This window comes from Triturus cristatus, chromosome 2_2, assembly GCF_964204655.1.
Source record: "Triturus cristatus chromosome 2_2, aTriCri1.1, whole genome shotgun sequence".
Taxonomy (NCBI): Eukaryota; Metazoa; Chordata; class Amphibia; order Caudata; family Salamandridae; genus Triturus; species Triturus cristatus.
The window spans coordinates 217,406,433-217,433,130 of NC_140582.1; the positions used below are offsets into that span (position 1 = coordinate 217,406,433).

A 26,698-nucleotide genomic window follows, 5' to 3' on the forward strand; every position below is an offset into this window, starting at 1 on the left:
CCATTTTAGATTTCACTCGAATTACTTGTTAATAAGACACGTACGCAAGCTTCTCTATTCTTGATATTTGAAATGTGACGCATATTAATTACACAATTAGTATGCCGTTATGAGTTATATGAGAGGATTGTCTCCAAGCAAGTCTCTTTTCTACGAGTCCTTGCTTCATCAATCCCCTCTCTGATGGCATTTTGTGCCATCACAAAATTACCCACCACCAAACCAGATGCCAACTTTAGCACATATCAATTCCCTATCCCTTCTTTTCATTCTCTTCTTCATTTTTATCTTTTAAGTTTTTCATTTTCTTGTATAGTTCACCCTTTATTTCTTCCAACTGTATTTCTTCATACTTTCTTTTCTTTCCTTTTTCATTTATTTCATATATTTTTCTATTTTTGCAACATTTACACCATTTTATTATTACTAAGACTGATATTGTTATACCAATTATTGGTAGTATTAAATGACCTATAAAAATATTTCCTACATTAGCAAACCAAGTCCCTATTGAGGTTATACTATTTGTTAATTTCTTCCTTACACTATCAACTTCTAGTGGTTTCAATTCTTCTTCCAGTTTTGAAATATTTTTAATGTATCCTCCAATTTTTACACTTTTGTCCGGTATATAATTGCAACAATGTTGTGCTTTCAGCATTTTGCAGACTCCGCCCTCTTTTGCTAATAATATATCAAGCACAAGTCGATTTTGTAAAACCATTGATCTAATTGCAACAATTTATGTATTGATCATTAAGAAACTCCCAGCAGTATCAGTCAATAGGCGATCAACTACTGTGGATAATTGACATATTTTTCGTGAATTCAGAATGACTCCCGCTGAAGGTATCAATGCACTAAATATATCATCTACTATCTTTGAAAAACTAGCTCTTTTACTACGGATTCGTTCTTTATTGTTTTCATTGCTTCCTGTGATTCTTTTTACGTTGTAAACTTTAGGGAATACCATTCCAAAATAACAACTCCCGTACCATCGTGCAGGTAGCTTAAAATAAGCTTTATTCCCACACACATAATAAACTCCAGGAAAAACTGGAACTGTTCCCCCTTTTAGTCCACAACCTCCAAGAATGATAAAGTTATGTTCACACTCACTGGAACCAATAAATACATTTTTATAGTCAGTTTTTAATCTATGGAGGCAGATCTTCCCTTTCTTTTCAAAATCTAGGGACATCACACCATGTGTCTTGCCAGCTGTATAAATTCCCTCTTTCTCAGCCCATGGAGGAATCTGACGTTTCTTTTCGGAAGCTTTTCTTTGGAAGTCTTGTCTCCTTTCTTCTACTAAATTCAAAAATATATTTTCTTCTTCATGTAATGAACATGTTAAATCTTTTTGTGTGCTTCTGCTATATCTATTGTCTTCATGGTCAAGAAAAATTCACCCATAAACTGTGCAGCTTGATTACCAAGTACTGGATTCATACTCGTTCGAATAGGAATCTCGAAAAATATCACATCTAAGTTTGAATGATAATACTGTAACTTTCCGGTTCTATAAAATAAGCTGGTTAATCTACTACATGAAATACCATATGTTAACGGTAAGTGGTGATAGGTGACGCCTTCTGCTTCTGAAGCTGGCAATTTCATACATACATAACAATCACTAATCTCCATGGTGTCTACATAATGAAACAATAACTTGGTGAATACATTTAAAGCAGTGTCATTATCTGTCACTGTGTGATGTAAATCTAAATCATCTACTACTTCTAATTCTACTCTATCTCCTTTTATGTTAGCTAACTTTTCATTTGTGTCAGTGTTATTTTTCTTTCCTGTTATCATTAAGTAAGGAACTGCTATTGTTAATAATAGCCAAACTATGATCACAAATAATATGCTACACATACAGATTCTACAGCACTTCTTTAAACAATTTCGTTTTGGTCTTCCAGCAACTCTATCCTCAGCCATTTTAGTCTAAGAAGATTTTTCTTCTTTTCTTTACTTTACTTAACAAATGTTTATTTCTTTCGTTTCTTCAAGGAGGTCTCACTTCTCCTTCTTCAATCTGATCTGCAATTATTTCTTCGTCACTTTCTTCATTTATATCTAGATTCTCAAGTTCTCTAAGAATCACATAGGTCCACTCAGGGCCTTTGAACTTATTGTTCAAGATTCTCAGTCTTTGGCTCCTTCGTCTGTCTTTCTCAATTAACTGTCCAGACTGACTAGTGATTTCATTCACTTGTTCAGGTTCCTCACTTATTGTCTTTAAGTGATATTTTCACTTTTTGACACCACCTGGCCAGTTATCACCCTTTCTGACCTTTTAGGCTTGTACTGCACTTTCACTTTCCTCGTCCCTTTCGAGAACCCTTTTATTTTCGTTAAGTTGTGGCACAATTTGATTATCTTTGTCTTCAGAGTCCCTCTCTAACTGACCTTGTTGAGTGTTTGTTGTTTGGGCATCATCCACCTGAACATGTTCTTCTTCCCAGGGCCGGCTTTGGCGCTGGTGGCGCCCTGTGCAACAATGTTTGTTGGCGCCCCCCCAATGACCATTTTTGCTGCAGATTCCTTAACCCTTTAACAGTGACCCACGTGTCTCCATAACCACTCACTCGCTGAGATAGGTTCATAGCACCACTGTAGGGTGTCAGAGCACTTTAAATCATAGACACATTACACAGAGATAATCAATCACACATGTGTAATCAATGTATAGGAAAATTACATAACACAGAGGAATACAAGGTGCAGGATTCACATGTCATTCATACTGGTAGACAGTATAGGTTAATCGTGCTTGGTGTGAAGAAGTACAAACTCAGAATTTAAAACATAACACCATAGTTGGGGGTTACATTTAAGAATCTTTTTTATTTTATTTTACAGAAATGAGCCTATTTTGCAAGTTTAGAATAATGTAAAGGCTGGGGGAGAAAGCACAACACTATAATAATAATAATAATATACCTTGCAGTTTGCATGTAGCTCTTAGATGTCAGTTATTAGCTCACAGTTCTATATTAGGATTTTAACTGATACACTGCAAGGAACAAAAGGAGCGATCTGACAAAAGCACTGACCACTTTAGATTATATGCACTTTGTGATCTGCAGGGTACACGTACTTTGCATCAGGCATATTATCCCACTGCGCTACTTTTGGTTATGTCACAACTTCCACTAAACAAAACTCGGATCTCACTCCAGGAAGAACGTTAATCACCGGAGTTATGTAGACATTTTTATTGGATGAAAACTGCTGGACACACAGAACGAGGCAGCAGGTGCTTTTAAAAGTATAACATAATTGTAAACACGGCGCCCCCAGAGGTCAGCACCCGGTGCAATGGCACCAGTCGCACCACCCTAAAGCCGGCCCTGCTTCTTCCTCTATCTGACCCTGTTCAGGTCTTTTTCCAACTTGTTCTTCTTCCTGAACTGGTTCTTCTTTTCCTAACTGGTTCTGTTCAGGTCTTACTGCACCTTGGTTTTCTGCAGCCTGAACACGTTCTTCTACACCTGTCAGTCCCTGCTCGAGTTCAATAAATTTGTTGTTTGTCTGAGTATTAGTTTCTCTCCCTGTCTGGTCCTGCTCAGGGTCTCCAGCAATTTTATTCACCCTTTCCTGAACTTGTTCTTCTACACCTGACTGATCCTCTCTAGTTTCCTGTCTTTCTAATCTGGTTTGGTTTCTGGTTTTAATAATCACTTCAGGTATGTCAACCACTGATAGCCAGTCGTCCTGACTTGTGCTCGGTTGTTCTCTGTCAGTTTCTTCAGAATCTGTTATTCTAGATTCTTCAGCTGCACAACCTTCAGCGGCCTCAACTGCTTGTGTCAGTTGTGATCCCTGTTCCTCAGGAGCTGCAACCCTTTTGGTATGACTGGCATGTACCCAGTTAGGCGAACCTGCACATTTTACTGCTGTTGTTGTGACCAGTATGACCTGTCTCGGATCATCCCACCTGGGTGCTAGGCACGACTCTCGGGTGTGATTCTTCACTACCACCCAGTCTCTAGGATTCAAATCATGTTCTTGATCCGGCTGCCTGGCAACTGCGTCTTCTCCAACCTGGTGAGAGACAGAACGCACTGGGTCAGCCAATCCTTTACAGTATTCCAATACCAGATCATCAGTTATATCTAACAGTTCATGTCCTGGTATAAATGCTTGTCTCATTGCTCTTCCCATGAGAATTGCATGGGGGCTCAGTCCTGTTTCCCTGTCAGGAATGCTTCTGAGTCCTGTCAGAACAAGAAGTAATGCATCTGGCCAACACAGTGATGTGGATGCACACACCTTTGCCAGTCTTGACTTGATTGTGCCATTCATTTGTAACACCACTCCAGAAGCCTCTGGGCGGTATGCACAGTGCAGAGTTTGTTCAATTTTAAATGCTTCACAAATTAACCGAATTATTTCATTATTAAAGTAAGAGCTTCTATCTGATTCCAAAGTTACTGGAAAATCAAACTGCGGAATTAACTCCCTCAAATGCAGTCTGGCAACTGTTATACTGTCATTTCTTCTAGTAGGGTATGCCTCCACCCACCGTGAAAACAAACATATTATAACAAGGATGTACTTTAATCCTCTACATGGTGGTAATTGTATGAAGTCTACCTGCAACCTTTAAAATGGTCCTTCTGCTTTTCCAATTTTTCCCCAGCTGACCACTGTTTTTCTGCCTGGATTTATCTGTTGGCAAGTTAAACACCACTGGCAAAGGCTCTCTGCGACCGCCCTAAATCTTGGATTGTACCAATCCTGTCTGAAAAGTCTGATCATGTCATCCCTGCCTATTTGTGAGTCTCCATGATACATTCTAGCCATTTATGAAAGCAAACAATCTGGCATGACTGGTCTGCCATCTTGATAAATCCACACGTCATCTTCTGCCCTTCTTTGACACCCTGTTTTTATCCAACCATCCTTTTTACTCACTTTTACCTCTTCCTGCAATTGTCTCACCTCATTCCATGTCTCTAGAGCAGAGAATAGCATAAGTTTGCAGCTGATTCCGCTTGTTTCAATTTTCTTGTTTATTGCCATTTTATTTCTGGCACAGTATTGAGCAACTTAGTCAGCGTATCGATTACCTGCTACCACATAGTCATTTCCTGACTGATGAGCAGCACACTTGACCATTGCTATTTATTTTGGCAATTGTATTGCTTCTTATAGTTCTTTTACAAATTTCCCATTTTTAATTGGTGATCCTGAAGAAGTCATGAAATCCCTCTGCATCCAGAGCTGACCGAAGTCATGCACAACCCCGTAACCATACCGGCTATAAATAAAAATTGTTACTTTCCAATTTTTCCCAATTTTGCATGGTTTAATTAAAGCTATCAATTCAGCTACTTGTGCAGACTTGACTCCTGGTAAATAGGATGCTTCAACTACTCCAGTTATCGTGCATAAAGCATAAGCTGCACTTAATCCTCCTTCCTCATGTCTCATACACAAGCCATCTACAAATAGCTCATGATCAGATTCTTTCAGGGGTTCTTCCTGTATGTCTGGACGGGGCTTAGTACATAGCTCAGTTACATCCAATCATGTTCAACTTCATCTCTCACTTCTTCTCCATATACATCTGGCAATAAAGTAGCAGGGTTTAGCAGGGTTTAACATGGTACACCTAACCACTGTCACATTTTCGGCTCCCAAAATGATTCTTTCATACTTAGCCATCCGACTAGGTGTAAGGTACTGTGTTTAAGTTCTAGTCAAAAGAATTTCCACTGAACGTGGAACATATACCTTCACAGGATGTCCCATCACAATTGACTCACTTTTTTCCAGACTCATACAAGTAGCAGCTACTGCTTTTAAGCAACCCCAGTGCCCACCTGGAGGGTATGGCCACAAATGCTTGATGACTCGGTCTTTCGCAGCACACTATCTGAGGGAATCACAAATTACTTCAGGGAAAATGCTGGTACCGCTTCTTTGCCGTAGGTGGAATGGGATGCATTAGAGGGATAGCAGTTGGCACCACAGCGGGGATAAGGAAAGAAATACACAATAACGTAAAAGAGGTGGAAAATTCATTGAATAAATTAGAACAGGAAGCAGCAGTAGACCCTACCAAGGGTGCGACACTACAGGAAGCCCACATTAAACATGCAGTGTTATTAGAAACGCTACGTCAAATTGACTACACGGCCTACACGCACACTAAGCACGCTGAAGCCGACAAGGCTGGTCCACTCCTGGCGCGTATAATCCGGGACGACCCTCCACAGTCCCCAATACACAGGATAACAACGTTGACTGGTGACACAGTAGACACAAAGCAAGACATCAACACAGCCTTCTGCGAGTATTATCAAGCCTTATACCAGACACCGATACCAATGGCAGAGGACTCCCTCCATGCTTTATTAAGTGATCTACCATTTCCTAATCTCACCCAAACGGCACGTAAGCATCTCTCCGGCCCTATCACTCGGGCGGAAATCAGAGAAGCCATGCATGACCTCGTGTGAAATAAGGCCCCCGGCCTAGATGGCCTTCCAGTTGAATTCTTTGCCGCTTATTAGGATGCCCTGGTCCCGCAGTTAGAGAGACTGTATAATACTGCTATAGACACAGGAACGCTGCCACACACCACCATGCAGGCCTTAGTTGTCTCCCTCCCTAAACCAGGCCGATCAACACTAGACATCTCGGGATATAGACCTTTAGCTCTACTCACAACCGAATACAAAATACTGAGTAAGGTCCTTTCCCGTCGACTGCTCCCCTACTTACATAAGCTAATCCACCCAGATCAATATGGGCTCATACCGGTGCGAAGCACCTTACTTAATATTAGGAGGCTATGCCACGTCATGGAATCCACTCCTCCAGACAACCACATGGCAGGCTATCTCACTCTAGACTTGAGGCAGGCTTTTGACACTCTTCGGTGGGATTATATGAACCAGGTACTGGGAAAATTCGGCATACCCCCAGACTATCTGAAATGGATTTGAATATTGTACTCAGTCCCCACAGCGAGGGCCCGCACAGGCAGACACTTTTCCTGGGAATACCCAGTCGGCAGGGGCACCCGACAGGGCTGCCCACTGTCCCCTCTGCTTCTTATACTAGCCCTTGAACTCTCAGGCTATGGCTGATTGCGTAGCAGAAGGGAATGCGCCTGGGCAACACAACACATATGATATCTGCCTATGCAGACGATATAATATTATACATAGACGATTTGACTTCCGACCCCACACCGATACCGGAGATTTTTACTCACTTTGCTCTAATTTCAGGACTTACCATTAATGAGAACAAATCGCAGGTCTTCTTTTTTCACCCGGAGGGTAGCCCGGATGAGATACAGTTTGGGCACTATACCCTGACGGTAGCCCCACACACCTTCAGATACCTCTGGCATCCAAATTTATAGAACTGCACCAGACCTTATCGAGGGGAACGTGAACAAAACTATCCAAGCGCTCCGAGCACAGGTTACATTCTGGACGTCCCTACCCCTCTCGGTCATGGGTAGAGTGGCGACCTCAAAAAGGGTGGTCCTGCCCTATTATTATATTTCTTTGTAAATTTACCAGTAGTATTCCCAACAGACACATTTACCTCCCTGAACAAGATACTGACCAACTTGATCTGGGGCAGTGGCCGCCGCAGAGTGGGTTTGGCTAAACTAAAGCTAGATACAGATATGGGTGGACTGGGAGTCCCAGATTTCCGCGCCTATTGCTACGCGAGCCAATTACAGTGGCTATCATTCTGGCTAGCAGGGCGTAATCTACACGAAATTAGTTAACCAACCCTAGAGCTAGATCGAGGTGAACTGCACACACTTTTGCTGCTGGGGGCCAAGGTGCCTTTGGCCGCTCTGGCACTCCTACGTTCTGCACTTACATATTGGAAACAATCCCTACACTATACGCGCAGCTGTCCCCCCTATTTGGACAACACGCCACTGGTGGGAATCCCAACCCCCACCGGCGTGCTCACTAAACGGAGAATACTGGCTTGGGTGAAAGGGCGGGGTAACCACGGTAGGCGGATTGTTTGATGACGGCGCTCTCATGGACCATGGCAATTTCACCAGACATAATGGGGTCACAGACAAATTATATCTCACACATGCTGCGGTTCTTCAATATGTTCGAAAACACTGGACCCCACGCAGGGAAGCACCCGCCCAACATGAGCTAGTTCACATGATACACCTCATGGGAAATGGCCGACATCTCACTAAATGGCTATACAAAAGTATTAGAACACATACTGGCACCACCCTGGCAAACCCACGCGCCAAATGGTCTTGGGATTTAGACAAAGAGCTGACTGATGAAGATTGGGACTCAATCTTAGAATACCCCAGGAAAATTCCAAGGAACGCCAAATTCAAATGTATTCAATATATGGTCATACAAAGGGTAAATCTCACCCCACGTAGACTACAGGATATGTTCCCAAATACACAACACCATTGCCCTAGATGCAAGGCAGAAGAAGCAGACCTGATCCACCTGCTATGGTTATGCCCGGTGATCGCTGAGTTCTGAGCAGATGTTGTGGCGATTACTGCCTCGGCGGCGGATACCCCTGTGCCGAGAACAGTCGGTAACTGCCTGTTGGGCATCACCCGACGCGCTAAAACCCAGAAAGTGCAGCTATGCTTTGTGGACCTGGCATTGATCATGGCTAAACGCCCCATTACCATGCGGTGGAAATCAGCCGAACCCCTGCCGCTACATGGCTGGCATGGGGAGGTGGTGCGATGGGGTAGAGCAGAAAGTGCGACAATTAGGTGCGAGGAAGCCTGAGGGATGCGCAAAAAAATCATTTCCATGGCATGGGATATCATACTGGAAGCCTTCAAGTCACTTGCGCCGGCACTAGTCACTGTAGTGCAGGACCAGTAGGAACCCCCCCCCCCCGTGGGTCGAACCACACGCCCTTCTCCCCCCACTATACCTCCCCAATGAACGTACTACCTTCACTCATGTGGATTTGCGAGTCCCAAACCGAAGCGAGAGTGTCTACACACATACTACACGAGAGGTGGTCGACTTGACAACAGGGGTGCAGCACCGGGACTACGAGAAGGGGTAGGGCCGGCTGAGTTTAAGGAAGGGAGGGTGGGGTTGGGATAGTTCAAACGGCACAGAGATGACTTACATCTTCTCAGGTCTTTCAGTACAAATTCCACATGGAGACTATAGATGTATAATTCAGACCTGTTAGCAATAATTAGCATGACTGTCATTGTTGTAGGAAATATTTGATAGGCTGCCTGAGAACCTTAAACAATGCACTTCTAATCGAGGGTATGATGAAGCCTGATGAATATCGAATGTACACCTTTTTCCTACGTTTGATGTTAAAATGGGTAAAACTTAATAAAATATGTTGTGAAAAAAAATCATCCCAAACTATTGGGTCCTTCGCTCTTTTACGTGTCATCTGTATTAATGGTTCCGCTAACAAAGAAAAACCTACAATCCACTGCCTACAGTACCCCACTACACCAAAAAACATCCTGATCTCTCTCTCAGTTTGTAGCAACTGCATCTGTTTTATTGTTTTTATTCTCTCAGGGGTCACTTTCCTCGCTCCCCTTTCTATTTGGTGTCCTAAATATTTGACTCCAGTTCGACAAAATTGTAACTTTTCTGGAGATAACTTATGTCCACCATCAGCTAAATGATTTAATAATGCAATTGAATCAGTAACACAATCATCTCGCGACTTTGATGCTATGAGTAGGTGGTCGATATAGTGGACTAGAACAGAATTTTTAGGCATAACTAGTGTTTCTAGACACTTTTTCAAAATCTGAATTGACTGACTTTCTGTATACCCTTAAGGAACACGATTCCATACTAAAATTCGGTCTTCAAATTTAAAAGAGAAAAGATACTGGCTGTCTGGGTGTAAAGGTATGGAGAAAAATGCTTGACATAAATCGATTACTGTAAACCCTCCTGCATTCCAGGGTATCTGATACAGAATCACTGCTGGATTTGGGACTACAGGACAACAAGGTACCACAATCTTATTGATCTTCCTTAAATCTTGCACTATCTGGTATTTTCCACTATGTTTCTTAACATCAATTATAGGTGAATTACAAGGGCTGCTCATTAGTTCTTTCAAAATGCCTTGTTTATTCATTCGAATAATTTCTGATGCAACACCTGCCTTAACTTCAGGACTCATTTTGTATTGCCTGGTATTGGGGTAAACTGCACCTTCCTTCACAGAGTCACCTTCACTGGATCTACATTTGCCATCAACCCCACTTCTTTTTCAGTGAAATCCCACACTTTTGGATTCACAGTCGTTTTTAATTCTTCTGGTAAATAATCTTTTGTCATTAATGAATACATCTCGTCTACCTCTGTGCCTTGTTTTGCCAACATTATTTTGTAAATACTGTCTTCATCAGGGGTCTGAATCAAAACACCATCCGGCGTACAATAAATTGTGCAATTCATCTTGCACAATAAGTCTCTACCTAGCAAGTTTACTGGATTAGAATCGCACACCACTAATGTGGGCATTTCTCTGAAATTGCCAATGCACTCCTCCATTGGTTCTGTAATTGGGGTTCTAATCTGCTTATTTGACACGCCTACAACTTGGATGTTTTCTCCCGAGAGGGGTAGGTTTGGGACGTCTGCTGTTCTCACAGTAGAACGGGTATCACCAGTGTCCAACAGAAAAGTGATATCCTTTCCTTCTACTTTACCATCAATAAAGGGACCTGACTGATCTGCCGGCAAGAATGCGCCAAGTACGCACTCCTCTTCCTCCCCCCCTCAGGCACCGTCATTGTTCGTTGTCGCTGTTGCTGCTGTTTTGCAAAAGAAGCTGTGAAGATACAGAAGTTTTCTTACCACTTCCTCCAGGGAATCCGGCGTCCCCACTGTACTTTGATTTGTTCACAAAATTTTGCATAGGGGCAGGTGGCACCTGACACTGCTGATTAACCACCTGCTGCGGTTGACTCATTTGCACCTCCTTCTGCGTCTGTGAATTTAAATTATGATTTGGGCCATTATTATTCTGAATAATTTTACACTCGTTTTTCAAATGTCCCAACTTTCCGCACCCATGACAAGGAAATTTCTTCTTTGCATCCTCTCTACTCATTCGTCCTCTTGGTTTGCTCCCATTCGCTGCATTATCATTCTAACCCTGTTCTTTTGATTGACCATCAGTCTGGCCGTTTAATTTCAGTTCTTGCTGTTCTGCCAATTTCACTTGTGCCCACATCATTTTTTCCTTTAACTTTTTATGTCTGGCCTCAATATCGTCCCTGTTGGACTTGGCCCTTTTTGCAGGGTCATCCCTGAACTTTTTGCCTTCCTCCTATATTTTTTCTGACCTGTTGCTGGCTGTTTTATGACTCTGGGCACTTTACCACTGTTGATCAGTGCTAAAGTGCATATGCTCTCCCTATTGTAAACTAATGTATGAAATTGTGATTCCATGATTGGTTAGTTTGGTTTACCTGTCAGACCCTAATACAGTGCACCAGGAGTGCCCAGGGCTTGTAAATCCAAATGCTGCTGGTGGGCTTGCAGCACTGGTTGTGCCACCCACAGACGCACCCTGTAAAAGGGTGTCTAAGGTCTGCCATTGCAGAGCCTGCGTGCAGTCTGGTACTGTTATGCTGACTGGGCATGTCCACCCACTTGCCAGTCCCTAAACACTCCCTTTTCTTCATATCAGACACCCCTATGGTCGGCCCAAGGGCAGGGTGCATTGTAAGGATAAGGTAGGACATGCCCTGGTGTGTGTGGCATGTCCTAATAGTGAATTACAGCCATTTTCGTTTTTCACTATTGCAAGGCTACCTGTTCTCCATAGGCCAGAATGGGCTTTTAGATTATTACATGTCTATAATCTTCACTGACTCAGAGAACATGGTAGAAATTAGAGTTTAGTATGTCTGAACCCAGAATGATAAAATACACATTTTAGTGAAGGTAGTTTTAACATTCTGTGTTTGAAAATACCACTTTTAGAAAGTAGGTATTTTCTTGCCTAACGTTTCAAACCTGCCTCTGCTAGGTTGTGTATTCCTTTGTCTGGTTTCTGTGAGTGACAGGGCTGGGGAATTCCAAGAGACAGGGTTAGTCCGCCCAGTGGTGAATAGAGAGATCTGCATCTAGATGGGAGGGAGGAGTTGCACCTGGGACCTGAATAGGACAGTGCCTGCCCCCCACAGTGCTGGCTCCACCTCCTGTGGAGCGGCTGATGTCTCTGCCCTACACTGTGAAAGGAAAGGAAACATCTGGTAAACAGAGTGCTCAGGAACTGGTTTGGACCAGGCAAAGGCCCCTCTCCCCTCAGAGAACAAAGGATTTTGGGGTATAAGTAGTGGGACCCTGATCCCAAGAATTTAGATCACTTTTGGAACAAGAAGAAACCTTTACTGAGGAGCGGACCCTGAAGAAACTGAGGAGTGACTATCCCTAAGCTGAAGTGCTGCTAGGGGGATTGGCCTGCAGTGGTTTGCCTGACTGCCAAAGGAAGGAGAAGAGACTTTGTGTGCTTATTTCAACTTGTAAGGATCTCCAAGGGCTTGGAACAGAGCTTGCCTCCTGCTGAAGTCTCAGGGACAACAGACTTCAACCCCCAGCTCCCCAGAGTTCTTTGGAAGTGCCTGCTGCTGTTTTGGGCCTTCTGAGGGACTGCGTGTCGCAAGGAGCTGGAAGCGCGACTCAACAAAGAGGAACAGCGTCGCCGTCGCTGCTGCCTGCCGTCGCACTTCTGAACAAGGGTGTCGCCGCTGGAGTTGTGGCACTGCACCGCATCGAGAGAAGGGTCTCGCAACGAGGAAGAAGCGTGTCGCCGTCGCTGCCGTCGCACTTCTGAACAAGGGTGTCGCCGCTGGAACTGTCGCATTGCACCGCATCGAGGAAAGCGCCTCGCATCCCAAGAGAAGCGCGCCGCCGTCGGAGCTGGTGCCGTCGCATTTCTGAACAAGGATGTCGCCGCTGTAGTTGTTGCATTGTGCGGAAGCTTCACGGTAACTGGGAGAAGAGTGTCGCAGCTGAAGCTGTTGCCGTCGCACTTCTGAACAAGGGTGTCGCCGCTGCAGTCCACGCATCGAACCGAGAACTTCTCGCATCCCCGGAGAAGCTTGCCGCATCTGGAAGATCTTCACGTCTTTATTTCTTTGCACCAGAACTTTGCCGCATTTCCATCGCTGCGACATTTCTTTTCGTGGAAGCGCAACGCATCATAAGGTACATTGACGCAAAGTGTCGCATTTTAAGAACTGAACTAAGGTAAAAACTACCATCTTAAAGTAATAGTATTGTGTATTTTTGTCGTTTATGGTCTTGTGGTAAATCTATATAAAGTATACTTATTTTTGATATAACACCTGTGGGGTGTCCATTTGTAGTGTTGTCACTGGATTACTGTATGTGGTCACAAATGCTTTACACACTGCCTCTGAGATAAGTCTGTCTGCTCATGCCAAGCTACCAAGGGGGTGAGCATGGGTTATTGTATGAGTGTACCCCATTACCCTGACTAGAGGCAAGGGTCCCTATTTGTCACAAGTACCTACCTGTGCCAACTAGAGACCCCCAAATCTAACAGTCCCCGCAATACTTGGCATACTTTAGTATGTCGTATATGGGTTTTCCCTGCCAGCACAGCATGTGCTGTTGAATCATCTGACTCATTTCTGGTCTTAAACCATACACAAATCGATACACAAAATGTCCCATGTCCTTATCTCCAATATTTTCAAATCCGCTATACTGCTTGAACACCTGCAATAGGCGTTCATAATAAGCATGTACAGACTCATTTGGTTCTTGAGTTGTTTTATCTATTTTTACCCAATCTGTTTCTTTTGCTGGAATTTTCCCTTTCAAGAAAATAATCACTTCGTGATACTTCTTCATTACCTCATCTGAAGGGCCTCCTGTTTTTGAGTCTCTTGGGTACTCATCACTAGGCCAATCAACTGTGATTTTACATTCTGTCTATAAATCAGCTGGCACCACTATGCCAAACAGACCATCCAAATCTTTCAACAAAACCTTGGAAACCTTTACAAACCTTTCAACCTGCTTGTACCATTTCAACTGGTTTTTCGCTTAATTTGGGAAAATCATTAGTAAATGACAAAATATCTTGTTGACTCCATGGAACATGCACATACCCTCCCCCGGGAACTTCTCTCATCGGGCACAATATCCCCGTTTTTCCTGATTCTTTTAGTAAATATTCAGATGCGGTCCCACTGGCCTGTGCTTCCTCTTTCTTCATTGTCCATCTAGTCTTCCACCTGTCTTAGTCTCCCTATTTCTGTAAAATGGTCATTAACTCCCAAATCTGCAATTTCCTTCCAGACACATTCATATTTTCCAAATCCTTATCAGTAAATTCTGCTCTATATGGCTTCTGTAGTACCTTCGATCTCCCTATTTCAATCCCCATTTCAGAGGCGAGCTCTGTCAATTTTTCATGAAATATCTTAGCATTTCTAGTTATGCTCCTACATATGAACAACAACTCTTCTTCACTGTAAGCGTTTAGTCTATCTATTCCCACATTTCCAGCTATCATCTCTTCTAATTCTCCGGAGGATGTCACTGATCTTCCTTCTTTTGAACAACTAGGTATAATTTTTCTCAGGGTTTCATTGATTTGTTCTCTTATTGGCAAATCCATTAAAGATATTACTGAATCACATTCACTGATTTGGTCATCGGTTATTACAATTTCTTTTCGAGGTATATTTAAAGGGGTTGTTGCAACTGGCGGTTTGGGACAGTTCGCTTTATCTCCATACAATGGAACAACAGAACCTATGGTTACAGGTATAGTCAATGCATCAGGGTGTACGTTCAATTGTGTTATTTTCTGAATTAATTCTTCTCAGTTCTTATTTAAAGCAAACTTTTCTTTATCCTGAAGTACCCTATTAACTGTTGTATCATGTAAAATTCGTGGGACCAAAGGTGTTCCAAAAACTGGTGCACTAGGAGTAGTCCTACTTGGTTTTTCCTGATATGGTGGAGGGTTTTTTGTTAAAATGTCCTCCATAAACTCGTCTTCTGATTCTCCAAAACCTGTCATTGTCAAGTGTTTAGTTTTCTCCTTACATTTTACTCCTGCCTGTTCATTAACTGTTAATACTGGATATAATCCTTCTGATACCATTGCTTTTCTCCATTGCTTCATCTGACCCTCACGTGACTCACGCAAATACCTAGGTAAATGACCCAGATACCTCCCCCTTCTTTTCTTTTCTCTCTCATATGATTCAGTTTCCCACTCTTCTAGTGCCTCATACTGTGTCATTCCAGGTCTCGGATCCAAATCATTCATCCGCATTCTCAAATTCTGCAAAATTCTTCCATTAAATGTACCATGTTCTGGAAATGCCAAAACCCCATCGCCTTTTGTGTATTCTATCCAATTTTCCATCAATACACACGTATGATATCCTCTTTCCATCATCATGAATGACGCAGGCATTTTTGGCGGAGGAATAGTAATCCCCTCTCTAGTTAATACTGGTTTGTCTTTGTTAAAGAAATTCTTAATTCTCTTTACAAGTGACATTTTTCTCTTTTCCCCATACATTCTGTACTGTGAATACATAAAACAATAGTATGCAAAATCTCAAGTTTTTCTGTCAGGTTGACTTGCACCAAATGGCAAATAAAATCAACCATACAATTTACCACCTACCAATCCAAAATCCGCTTTTATCCAAACTACCAGTCGAAATCCAGCACGCGCTCGTAATCTGTCTAATGTCAGCGCTGCCTTTTTGTTACGTTGGTATAACTCCTTACAACTGAAACCCTTCTTTACAATCTGCGCTTGTCTCACTCCTACAATTTCCACCAATCCCAGCGCGGCACTCTGTGACGTCAGTAGTACTCCTTAAACTGACCCCTCCTTCACATTTCCCTTTCTCGTCACACACCCGCTGCTTTAACCAATCCCAGCGTGGCTCCCAGTGACGTCAGTACAACTCTGCCAACTGGCCCTTTTTTCACAAGGTAATACGAAAACGTATTGTCTTTTTAAATTCGCATTCAATTCTCATTAATAACAACATAAAAACATTTGCTACCACTTAGAACCAAAAGATAGATTATTTCTTTTGCTACAAGTAAAACTTCCGCTTACTCTTCATATACTGCGAGTAAAACCTTCCGCTTATTCTTCATCCAAGCTTACAAGAACCTGCTACTTCTTTGGTGTTACCCTTTCTAGGTGATATAACACTAAAGTTCCACCAGCGAACCCTTTGCTATCAGTAACTCTTGCTTTCACACACAAAAAATAGTCCCTAATTTAGTACTGGTAGCCCTGCATAGCTTCTCAGTACTTTCTAACAGACGAGTAACCTCACTGCAGTATGGCTTCCATTTACCACCCGCTATTCATTTCCCAGGAATTTCCAGACAACATAAAACAAGACATTAACGGGTTTGTTAAAACATAAATCAATAATCAATGTTTATCACCAAACTAGTCAATAATAACCATAGCTGTGCTACCAGAAAAACTGATCCAGCGGTAAAACCAGCCACAAATACTCTAATACCTCATACTCACCTTGGGCCCATAAAAACACACACACCAGTCAAATCCGCTGAGGTAAATGTTTATATTTATCTCTCTACGAGTATTTATCTAACATTTCTAACTAATTTTTCACAGATCAAAAGTTCTTTCCTCTGGTTAATGGACCATTAGTTGAACTAGTTGATGGTGAAATGACATGAATTAAATCTACTTTTTCTGTAATGAAATAACCACAGACTCAGGAACATTTTAAATGTTTATCTAAATGAAATTCATATCAGCCAAATTCAAAGTACAGAACGGTCTCAGTCACCCATAAAAGGAAGAAAGGATTCAAATTAATAAAACTTTCAATGACGGTACTTGGAAAGGAGAGGATAGAGAGAGAAGTACAATTTAAATTCTACAGAACATTATAGTTACCTAGAATGGTGTGAGAACCAACCCCTTAGCCAAGGAGTTGGGAAAGATCCCAGGACAGGACAGGAGACAGAAACTTTAGGTTTCAGGACAGGATTCAGAATAGGCTAGGGTGACCTCTTCTACATCTGATGCCTGCATCGCACCCCTCTCTGACACTATCTTCCTCCTCAATTCTTCCGCGATCTTGTTCTAATTATTTGGCTTATATTCTAAGTCTGCAATATGATTCTTCTTCAGCATTCGATCTTTACTCCGACAGCATCCCGAGCTCTGCAGCATTCCGGTCTCTCTGCTCTCTCTATTAACTAAACTACCTCAATTATACCCTTCTAATGCCATGTACCACCCATTAATGCTTCTGTTTCATAGAACTCCTAATTCTGGTTGGACAGGCAAAAAAGGGATGATCATCACACCATGCTAAGTTTCGTCATTTTCTTTAGTTCATTGTCTAATGATCCCTCCCCTTTATTTGTATTAAAAAATCTTTATTCCCACCCGTATTCACATTTTTATCATCACAAAGCATACATTTGGTGTAATATTTCTTCCTTTCACAGGACATCATGTTGGTTCCCAGGGTATGTTGCTGTTTCTTTTCTTGGATGGCATTCAAGGATGACAATGTGGCTTCTGGCTCACTTAGACTGCGCATGTGCAGCGGATCATATGGGATACAGACTTTGGACTTCGACAAAGGCCCGAATACGAAGTAATAAGGAAATCAGAAAGATATATATTAATTTCAAAATAAAATAATTTCACTGTATACCACGTATCTCTACTCTAATTCCATTTACTTTTAAATGCTCTCCCCGCATTGGCAATTAGTAAAATATTGTCATTTAGTTTCAGCAAAGCAGATGCTTAGCATGTGAGTTTTCAAGCGGCCATTTTAGAGGTGTCTGCGCAAGTGCAGAATTTTCCCTCCAAGCAAAAGCTTGTCATACTACGTAGGTGTAGTTGGAGCATGCGCAATTTAATTTATCTTGTTAGCGGCCATTTCACGTTTGCTCAAGTTACTTGTTAATAATTCACGTACCCAAGTTTCTCTATTCTAGATATTTGAAATTTGGTGCATATTTATTACACAATACAGAATTAGTATGACGTTATGAGTTATATCAGAGGATTTTCTCCAAGCAAGTCACTTCTCTACGAGTCCTTGCTCCATCACTAGGCATACCTGTGACCTTTAGTAAGACCATTTTTAATGTATGGTCATTTGACAAGCATCTTATGCCACACCAGGGTTGTGAATACTCAGTCCTCAGTGTATGAGGTTCTCAAACTGATTCTTTTGCTGGGAAGAAGGAGGCTGTGCTGACCCAGTTATATATGGCCATTTAGGGAATGGATTGTGCAGAGTTGCGCGAAATTTGGATGAAGAGGGAAACTGACCTAAACCGTGATTTTTCAGGAGATGACTGGGATGTGGGGAGAGAATAAGTGGCTTGCATGTCTAGAAAAGTGTGATTCAAGTTTCTGCTGTTCATTTATATGCATCCGACATCAGACATACCTAATGCCTACTCACAGACAGAATGTGCATGACTCTGGTCCCAGGTGCAGTGATACAAATGGTAATTTCTACCACTTGGAGAGCTCTTTTTGGAATACAGCAATGCATTGGACTGCAGTTTTGGATAAAGAAGGTTTGCACTCTCCTGGGACCTGTCTCCCTGGCCTTATAGTGCTCACAAAGAGAGCAGAGTCGAGTGCAGATTCATAGACCTGGACAAGATATGAGCCTGGCAAAGAATAGCAATGGCTTGGAAAACCGGTGCAAGCGGTGACTGAGATTACTCGTTGGGTAGAAGCCAAAGAAATTACAATCAGAGGTCTGGGAGCTAGAACAGGCAGCAAGGACATGGCACAGGCTTGGGGTTTGCTAATAATAATGATCGTCATGGTGCTGATAAGTAGTAGTATGGTGAAAAAATAAACATGCGGCATGTGTGCTTTAACCAAGTATTGTAAAAACTGATGACAACACCATGCTCCCACCCAACAAGAAAAAAACTCCTCCCACAATGTATGAATGTATTTAATAATGGATTGACGAAAATTGCAAACTATTTCTACTGCTTGTCTTTAATTTGCATATATTGTTTTATTTTTTTCGGGTTCTAAATTTTAGAAGATTTGCATATAATTATACACGGAAAATGATTGATGTGTAACCTGCTTTGACATTTGTTAGTATTAGTATGCAGAAAGGTTTTAAAACATGTATTAAATGTTGCGTGATTGGAAAAGCTATGTAGACATTTTCTATACAATTTTATCTTTGTATTTTAGAATACTTGCATGATTGGCAATTTTATTTAGATATTACCTATATAGCTATCTTTTGTTAAGCCTTGTTCTTTGCACAATGGCAAATATATGCAGACGTCATCCTTGCAAGTTTCCTTTTTGCAAAGTTTGTCTATGGACAATTGTAAATGTATGTAGAATTTGTATCTGCAAGTTGACTGCTTGTAACTTAAATTGCTGTAAAAAATAAAGTTCCCACAAAAATGAAGGAGAATGTAAAACTTTCTAACCTGCTGAAGTTTGCAGTCTTCGGAAGGTTGCCAGAAGAAAACAGTCTGTGCACCTTTTGTCCTGCATAGGTAGCTTCTGTGAAGCTCTAAAGTGATATAACAATGTATTTCTTTTCACAAGTAGAGTAGTAAATTCATGGAGGAAGCTTTCAGCAGAGCCAGTGAAGCTGGATGTTGTAAATTAATGAGAATCACAGGAAAGCAATAGTACAGGAAAATAAATATTACATTTATAGACCATTCATAATTACATGATTTGGGGAGAGAAATGGAAACTGTAAAGGACAGCCTATGTAACGCATTCCATTGCACCAAAGGTGGGAACTGTATTTCCATCTGTGGTGAGTGAGGGGTGGAAAGGTTGGGTTTTCCTGATGTTCTTGGTACGCCATGCAGAATGCCATAAGGTGTGTGGTGTCTCGAAAGAGACAGCTATTGAGTTTGAGGAAAACCGGAGTGTCCACATAAGTATGAAAATACCTACTTAGCTATAGGTCCTCATACAACGACTTGATACTAACACTGAGCAGAACATTAAAACATCCAACGACAACGACTATACGGAGCCCAATGGTACTGATTTTGGCAATGTTGTAATACCATCTAAAGATACATGGGTATTCAGGTATAAATGGAACCAGGACTTATCCTTTTCAGACAACTTGCCGACTTCAGAAAATAAAACATGAAAAATGTTGCGATCAACGTTGTCGAATGCTATAGTTAGATCTTCTAGCTGTAACGCAGTCTCACCCTTAGGTGAATCTTATAAGTCATCCTTTGTGGCAATCTTGGTACCCCTTCCAAGCAAAAGGAAGTTTTATGAGCAGCGGATGGACTTCATGTTATTGGCTGTTTATTACTACAACAGGCAGCCGGTAAGAAATAGGACATTTCATCATACATGCTTCTGCTCCAAATCACACAGTAGCGGCTGCTACTGGATGGAGGGGTGGGCCGGGGGTAATGAAACAAAGGTCTAACTTGGAACTGCCAGCCGCTGCCTCTCCTCCGTCCTCTTCCATCTTCCTGTCTCCAGTCCCGGCCGGACTGGAGACACCCGAGCACACAGGCTCCCCTGAGCCAATCACAATGCAGCTTTGTAATTGGTCTGAGCAGCATGGTTCGGCGCTCACACGAGGACAGGGAGCCTGTGCATGTTCCTCACCAGGCCCTGGTGAGGAACATGCAAAGTGTGCTTGACTGTTAGGTGGCCCAAGAGGGCATTCCTTCCCCTGCTCTGGCCAGCCCCGCCCCGCCACTGACTGCAATAGGAAAAATAAAAGGATAATAATGATACGTCATCATTTTATTTTTCGTTTCGACCAGTGAGGCGACGCTCTCGAGCCGCCACTGAAAACACAGGAGGCTTACTAAGCTCTACTGGTTTCTCCAGTGAGATATCGTTCCGCTCATATGACAGTTGGACATCATCTATATTTTTGATGTATCATACTACATATTTAGGTACTTTGAACTGCTGCGAACATTTTTTGATGTACTCAGTTTTTTGATGACATAACATTAGTTTATATGTAACCTTGTTTGCGTGAATTTCTGGATCAATTAATCAGAGCTGCTAATAAAGTGAAAAGTATATATTTTGATAAAATAGTATGTCTCATGTTTCTGTGCATCATATTTATAGACAAAAATGCTACTTTATTAGCGCGTGCACAATGTGTTGCAGCTGATATATTTGTTGACGCTCCTGGTCCCATCATATCATAGAGCGGCAGGCATTTGTTCAGGTTTGTCACCACCTATGGATTACCAGGTGCTTTATTATACAATCTACTGTTTAGCATTGACAAGATTGGGTAGAGCTTGAAAGGATGGTACATGGGTAAGAAATGTGACATTGTGAACTGTGTGTTAATGGTTACTGACTGGCTGTGGTAGCAAAGTAGAGTCAAGGACAGGAAGCAAATTGCATCTAGGACTAGAAAACAGAGTTTATGCTTTAGAAGTTTTCTATTTAACATTGTTGTATGGATTGTTTCAAAGAAACCTAAATACATTTGAAACGAGAATATAGTTAAAAATGAAAATCTAGGTGGAATTTAGCCCTGCTCCCGTGCTAGCTTTTAGGTTAATTCCAGAAGCTGGCAAGTACGCGACTACTCAACTCTCAAAAGTAAGGGGATTGCTCGAGCAGAAAATTATGTAATGTTTGAAATTTTACCTCCTTGTGAGAACAATCGTCAGTTTTTAAGATGTTTGTTTGAGGTCATCACAGTGAAGCAGGTGAAAGGGCAACATTAGTTTCCTCTTTTTATGTATTTGCAAGTTGCCTGGCATATTCATCTATCCTAAAGGCACCTACCCTTCAAACTCTAACCCTCACCTCTTTCTGTCATGAAGAAGATCCCTATCCATTCCATATTTGCTCTAAATCAGTCATTCCCAAACTTTTTTAAACCAAGACCCACTTTTTAGAACGGCAAATGTTTGTGACCCACCTTCCTTTTAATGGACTTTTCAATGTAACCTAAGCATTGTGCGGTAGCCACTATCATTTACAGATAGCATGTTTCCAACTGAAAGGGCCACTAGGTTTGAACAGACCTACAGTCTTACTGATAAAACTATGTAGCACACAAATGATAATGTGTGGAAATTAGGTTTCTGTGAATATTTATCATGTGTGCCTCACCAATTAAAGTGGCTTTATTTGTTTTCATGCCATAAAAATCTCTGTTTCCTGCACACTTCGGAACCACCAACAAATGTACTTAATTTCTGATTTGCTAACAGCTGCATGCATACAGTTCATTTACAGGTATTTACACTTTGTGTGTTGCAAAAAAAAATTAAATCCTAAGATTGTCATAGAATTCACTTTAAACTCGTATCACTTTGTAGTGAGAGAAAGAAAAGTGAACACCAATCTCATGTTAAAATAATAAGAAGCAGCTTGTTAGAAGACATCGACTGACATTTGACCGCTGACGTTTAAACACAGCAAATGTGACAAGATAAAAGCAGAATTTAAAAACTATGTTATGTATTGCTCGGATTTTCCTGCCCCTCCAATAATCAGCATGTGACCCAGAGTTTGGGAAACAGTGCTCTAAATAATACCTGTCCATGTCCCTCCATTTTTTTCCACAGGCAAGATCTTTGTTGTGCTACAGTTGTCATTAACAATCTCAGGAGTAATCACTTCGACAGCGTACAACAAGATTTATCAAGCAACGCTAGAATGGTTCAGCGGGTTCTGTTTTCTATTATCATTCGGCATCGGCATTATAAGTATCATCCCAATCAGGTAAGAGCTAATTTACTGTACTACGATTATGTTTCTAAACAAGGACAATTTCATCCTATGTCGGGGTAATATTGGCAAAATGTTATGCTGACCGTAACTGGCTTAATTAAACTGTTGTCATCTTTATTACACCCCACTGTTATTTCCACATCTGCATCCTTACATCAACACACACTGCTGCTTCTTCTACCAAGCTTCTTCAGGGCTCATATATTGACCTGGTATATTATTTTTCAATGTCAATATGTACCTGTGAGCTCTTCAAAAATTTCTTACTCCATCCGTGGAAAAGAAGACTGGTGCCATATTGCAGAACAAGAACTTTATTGGAACTCAGAAGAAGCATACTGAAATCACCCTTGTTCCCAAATACTGAAGTAGGACTGTGTGTGCCGGCTCAAAATTCTTTTTCATATTATTGTATATTAGGTACCTAGATTATTTGCACTGCTTGCAAGTTATTTCTTTTTAACCAATTTTTAGGCAAATTCAACTAAAAAGTACACCTTTTTATCTCAATTTTTACCAACTTTTCCTAGGGACTGAACTTGGATGCCCGAACTGGGAACTATTAGACATATTTGGCATACTAAAAAGATACTGCAATAGGTCATAAGATACCCATCGGTACTGCCGGTTTAAAAAAAAGAAAATGTACCGGTTTTCAGCAAACCATATTGAAAATTGTGCCTTAAATGCAAATCTGTCCCAATCCTTGAAAATTATCATGGGGATAATTCCTCAGAAGAGAGGTACAGTGTCCAGGATTTGCCTTTTTGCTGGGTCAAATTTGGACAGGCTTTTTATCTTACCACAACTTTAAAAGATAATCAACCTAAGTTTTCTTGGTAGGTGACCCCCGTTCTTCCAACACCTGGCGACACATCAGACTTGTTTACTACAGCATGATATATATTGGAATATTTCATGGTTGCTGCCAACAAACCTATTGTGTTTGCCTGTATATTTGGAGAATTATACTGTAAAAAAGCATGATAGTACTAACTATTTTTTACATTTCTTCAGCAGAGAACCGGCTCAAAGCCCACATAGAAAGGGTCGGCAGCAGCTTTATTGTTCGGTTCAGTGAATGTAGGACAAACATTAAAACATATCATGGCTTCTTTTGTGGTCTGTTTTTAAGGCTAGTCCGGGGTCTGATGTGTTGGGCCCAACTATACATCCTTTCTCTGTTCCTAGCTAAGATTCTGTCTCGAGCCACTACTTTATGTATCAATTTACAGAGAAATCAGTTAAATGAGTTGATATCTCTGTGTGCCTTAATTGTCACATGGCTCTGTGCTTGGCTGAACTTCCGTTCCCCTGTAATTGTTGTTTGGGCTGACGGATATTCTCTTAGGTTCAAAATTTGTAGCTTGCCTAGTTGACTACAGAAGTGGTAATTTTTGACATTGACAAAAGAGATAACGGGCTAATGAAAAGGGTAATGGTGTAAACAGCTGGGTCTACATAGCGTTTCATCAGCAACAAGCATTGGCAGTGCCAATATATCTAGCTTTAAAGGAATGCTGTATGGTAATGAGAAACATTACAAGTAAATAGCATATGAATGGATAAGTATTTGTGTGGAAGCAAAATTCTGTAGAATAATGATGGTGTAGGTTAAAAGGTCTTGTGACAGTTGCACTGTCAAGGGTGACCTAAACTACCATGTAGCCTGCCCTCCAATTTGTGCTGCTACCAGAGAAAAACACCATAAATTATCTAGTTATCTAAGACACTTTATTGTATTACAGTGTTAAGTGTGTGTCTCTGAAAGTTCAAGCGCAGGCAGCTGGATAAATAAATTGATTACTGCTGTGTGGAGGGCAAGCACTTTTTTGTGGAAGCGCTCAACATCTAACCAATCAGAACATGCACTCCTGGCTCGCATCATGTGGGCGGAGCCAAAGCCTCTCTCTGTGATGCGACTGCCAGACCGTTAAGAAGTGAAGCTGGAAAAGGCAGGGCACACTATCTAGTGCAATTGCAGCGAGGTATTTATAGAGACCTTCCAGACGGCGATTACAGGATCTTGGGAAAGGTGTATTTGGGAATTTTTTATAAAACGTGAAATGGGTGTCCGATCTGCGAATGTACAATGGGTGCTGCACAGGATCTTGATAGAGACAGAGGCAGTGTGTGAATGTCACGTGGTGACATCGGCACTGTTTCTAAAGGTGCAGGTCTTGGCTGAAGTTTCCCTGGCCCAGAGATAATGAATTGGCATAAGTCGCATCTTTCGGATTTAAGACCTTTTCACTCGCCCTATCAACTTAATCATCAATGTCACCTACTTTTTTCTTACATAAGTAGTGCCCAAGTTGGTGTGTTTTGTTATTATTTTCCCATTACTCCAAGTCTCCTGCCTTATATCTATCTTCACACCTTGCATCATTTTATATCTCGTTCAATGTGTCTTACATGCTAAGGGGCTTATTTATAAGCCCATCGCGCTGCTGGTGCGATTATTTTTTTGACGCACCAGCGGAGCATATGTCTGCCCATATTTATAAGGCCACATAAAATCTCCCTGTATGGCTTTTCATGGACTTGTAAATATGGGCCCCTTTCACTCCTTACTCTGCGTGAAAGGAGCATTCCATGGGTGTTCCCACGCAACATCTGTGGAACCTGACGCATTCCCAGATTTACAAGATTTGTAAACCTGGGAAGGAGTCAGATTCCCACTCCTCCCTAGGGGAGGCGTAAGGGAGGTGCAACATGGAGAAATACTTCATTCTCCTTGTTTTCCCTTTTTCTATGTGTGCTGCATATTGCGGCGCATTCCTGTCCTTCTCTTCTGACGCACGGCAGCGCAGCACGAAGGCTTGCTGTGCTGCCATGCATTAAAATATGGTAAATGAGGCAATAAATGTTCAAGTGTTTAAATCCTATAGGCAGAGAAGTAGCTCCAGAGGCTCTTGATTCCTTCCCAGCCTTACCTTAATTACACCTTAGGTCGATGTCATTTTTCCGGCAGTCATTTCAGCAATTGTCGTTTAGTCCCCAAAGTAGCTAGAATAATACTTTAGAAACTCATACATTTGGATCCCAGATTCTAGCATCAGGGCACAATAATTTCTGTCCTTTCTTCATCACCTCCTTGCTGGTTTCAGCAATCCCTTTGGTACTTGAGCCCTATAGGCCTATGGATAGGCTAGCAAAATCTTACCCATGTGTAGTAGGTCACATGGTGGTTCTCTGCAGTGTCTCTTTATTACATTAATTGTGTTCTCTTCGAAAGGTGGTGCTGGTCTACGTGCTTACTCAATCTCCCATGGGCCAGAGATATCCACTGCAATCTTGCCCTGTTCCAGGACATTCCGATAAGTTGGCAGGCAACAGGAAACCCTTGGTTTTGTGGTCCATCAGCAGTACCATACTGACCTGTTCAAGAAGGCAGTACCTCATGTCCCATTTCAACAAAAATCTGTTTCCAGTTGTGTATAGTTTCTCTTGAATATTCTTCCTAGATTTATATTTAATGCCTGCCCTACATGCACAGCTAATTTGTCTTGGGTGCCTTGAAAATCTGGTTGAGCTTTCTGGCCTGTCTGAAAATATTCCATTGTTGGACAAGGTGCTTTTGATTCACTAGAGCTCCTCGGTCAGGCCTTGTGGACTTCTTGGAGGTTCTACAATAGAGTGATATTGTTATGTTATGTTAAACTGGATATGTAGAGCGCACAGCTACTCAGGAGAGTGTCCCGGCGCTAAGACAAAAAGATGCAGAGGCCAGGGATGGGACATCGGTCTCGGGGCGGTCGGCTATTATACAGCTTGTTGGAACAGCCAGGTTTTCAATTGTTTCCTGAAAACCATTATGCTTGTGGCCTGCCTCAGCGAAAGAGGCAGCTTGTTCCAGAATCTAGCCACTAGCACTTGAAAAGAACGTCCGCCGCGGCGGGCT

General features: G+C 41.8%; 1 protein-coding gene across 1 annotated transcript in view; it reads left to right on the forward strand.

Moving 5' to 3' along the window:
• The window catches only part of LOC146862060 (solute carrier family 46 member 2-like), a 154,529-nt gene that overhangs the window by 105,405 nt on the left and 22,426 nt on the right, over positions 1 to 26,698 (forward strand). The window contains exon 3 of the mRNA XM_085641259.1: positions 22,629 to 22,785. Coding sequence (XP_085497385.1) covers positions 22,629 to 22,785 — 157 coding nt within the window. The remainder of the gene's footprint in view (positions 1 to 22,628; positions 22,786 to 26,698) is intronic.